Here is a 2470-nt window from a genome sequence, read left to right as displayed (position 1 = left end):
GTCAAATAGACTAATATGATTCTAGGTTTTAAATTCTAGGTTGTAATATACTGCAATTCTAGTAGTTTTGAAGTTGTCGCATGAGTGCAATTACACCCACATTTATTTACAATTATGCGACACATTGACAATCACAACCGCAATTTAAAATCTTGAAAGATCCATATGTCACGCACTAAACTACTCTCCCCTTGAAGCAAATCCTTTTCAAATTTGAAAAAAAGTTCACGATCTTAAAAAAAAAAAAGACTGAACATTCTCTTCATATATACTAGTAAGATGAAAACAATTTCCACCTTGCACACAACTCATCAACTGGTATTCAAATGTTTGATTTTCACATTAATTGGTACATCCAAATATCCAATCACATTTTGTTGTTTGAAATGCCAAATTACCAATTTCAATGTGCTTTATGTGAATGGAGTTGGTGAGATAGATTAACTCTGATTTTCTGTTGGCTCTTTCACCAAATTTCATTCTCACACATTCAGAGATCAAAAGGTCAACTGATGTGAGGAGTTAGATTACATTCACCTATCATTTAAACAAACATGCACTAAAGTAAATGTGCTTTTACATTTGTATGAATTGTGAAACAAACACACCCTTTGACAAAAATAAAATAACACACTCACATTAATTAAAGAAACTTATGAATAAAAAAACAAGGCGACAAGGGATAAACAAGAGATAAATGTTTCCGGTATAACCCCCACATTCACTCAAATATGGAAATATAATGCACAATATGACAAAAACTTGTCATGCAAACTGCCAAATTTCCATGGATGCTTCAAGAGCTATGCAAAAACATAATGTGAGAGATGACCCAAGTCATTGAAATAACTAAAAACATTCACATCATGCTTCAAGAGCCAATCTTCCTTCCTTTTCCAATCCAATCACAAGCATATATAAATATATATAATATTAAAATTAAGAAAAATAAGAAGATATTACCTAGAGGGTATTACTCGTATGATGATGATCCTCCATAGCTGCATGCTATGGTGGTATGCATAGCCTTGAGCAAATTCTATAACACTTTACAAAACCATAGTGTCATGATAGTGTCATGAGTATAAATATTGAAAGTTGAAACAATCAGCTTGATTAAGATTAAGCCAGAAAGGCTCTGTTATGCTCTGCTTCTTCTACTGAAAGCTGGAGCCAGGTGTGTACATTGCAAGATCAGACCAACCATAACCACCACCATTATTCCAAGAGCTTGAATCACCATTTCTCATACCCAGAAAGCATTCTGAGCTCCCATTACTCTGCATCTCCAACTCAGGGTCACTACCCGAACCCGACTTCACAACCGGGTCAGAACCCATCACATTCTCCCCAAACTCACCCATTTTCACCATTTTCAAACCTGACATGCTTGAATTCATACCCTCAAAGAGACTCCCAAAATGCCCATTTGATGCAAGAAGAGAACTGAAACTCAAACTCCCTCCACCAACCGGGTCAGTGTGGACCCGGGTCGGTTCAGACACTGTTGCTGCAGGATTTGTTGCAGAAGAGATTGAAGGTGAAGGGGAAGATGATGATGAAGAAGAACGTTTGGAGGTTGATGATGAACGCTTTGTGGTCTTTCTGGAGCCACCACCAACTGGGATGTTTCTGAGGGAGCCACCTTTGGTCCAGTACCTTTTGCAGTTCTTGCAGTAATGGCGTGGCTGAGAGAGGTTGTAGTTGTTGTAGTAGCAGAACTTGGTGTTGATGGAGTCACAACGTGGGCATTTCAGCTGCTGTTGTTCTTGTTCTGGGAACTGGGGCTTCATGGGTTGTTGAAATGCTGCTGTTGGGTCTTGCATCCTGCTAAAAGTGTTGTTGATTTTGAAGCAGTTTTTGAGAGCTTTGTGGAAATGGTTTTGGTTGATTTGTGAAGAAAGTTGAAGAGATTGATGAGGGTTTTAGGAAGAATGCTCTGTGTTATGATTGCCACTCAGTTTATCCGCGTGGGGAGACCACAAGCTCAGACTTCAAATAGAATCATAATTTTGCCTTCTCTATCTAACCAGTTACTGTTGTCGACATGGACTGGTTGGAATATGGATATATCTTGATTTATAATATATTAATATGTTTCATTTTCTCTTATCATTTATTTTTATCAAGTTTTTTTCATGTCTTGTTTTATACTCTAGTTTCTTATCACATACCATACCACTTATTTCTAGAGGTGATAATAAGTGTTGGCAGGTTGGATTTGACCCATCATTAACCTGTCCAAATGTGGGAAGAGCTGAGCTAACCCATTTTTAGTATTTAGGTTTGAAATCGCAACTCAACTTATATTTTGAAGGCCCGCGCGAGTCGATTAGTGACCCAATTAGAGAATGTAATGAAATAAAAAAATTACAATGATCAATTTTGAGAAATCTTATATTTTTTTGTATGTTAACATATGTAAAAATAAGAATCATCACAATATTATATTTGTTCTTTATCTTCAAAA

The 2470-nt window shown here is 36.6% G+C and overlaps 1 protein-coding gene across 1 annotated transcript; it reads right to left on the bottom strand.

The window, feature by feature from the left end:
- Positions 1-316: 316 nt before the first annotated feature.
- On the bottom strand, positions 317-2040 carry LOC130746593 (dof zinc finger protein DOF1.7-like). Its single transcript, XM_057599269.1, has one exon. It carries the CDS (start codon positions 1824-1826, stop codon positions 1158-1160), a length of 669 nt encoding a protein of 222 aa, XP_057455252.1. The 5' UTR covers positions 1827-2040; the 3' UTR covers positions 317-1157.
- Between the last annotated feature and the right edge of the window lie 430 nt (positions 2041-2470).

The sequence above is a fragment of the Lotus japonicus genome, chromosome 3 (genome assembly GCF_012489685.1).
Source record: "Lotus japonicus ecotype B-129 chromosome 3, LjGifu_v1.2".
In the NCBI taxonomy this organism is placed as follows: domain Eukaryota; kingdom Viridiplantae; phylum Streptophyta; class Magnoliopsida; order Fabales; family Fabaceae; genus Lotus; species Lotus japonicus.
The sequence above is the reverse complement of the archived record's forward strand: the minus strand, read 5'-3'. Positions and strand labels throughout refer to the sequence as shown.

What these genes read in the sequence shown, in the direction of transcription:
- LOC130746593 (XM_057599269.1), bottom strand. Translation starts at nt 1,826, where the DNA reads ATGCAAGACCCAACAGCAGCATTTCAACAACCCATGAAGCCCCAGTTC.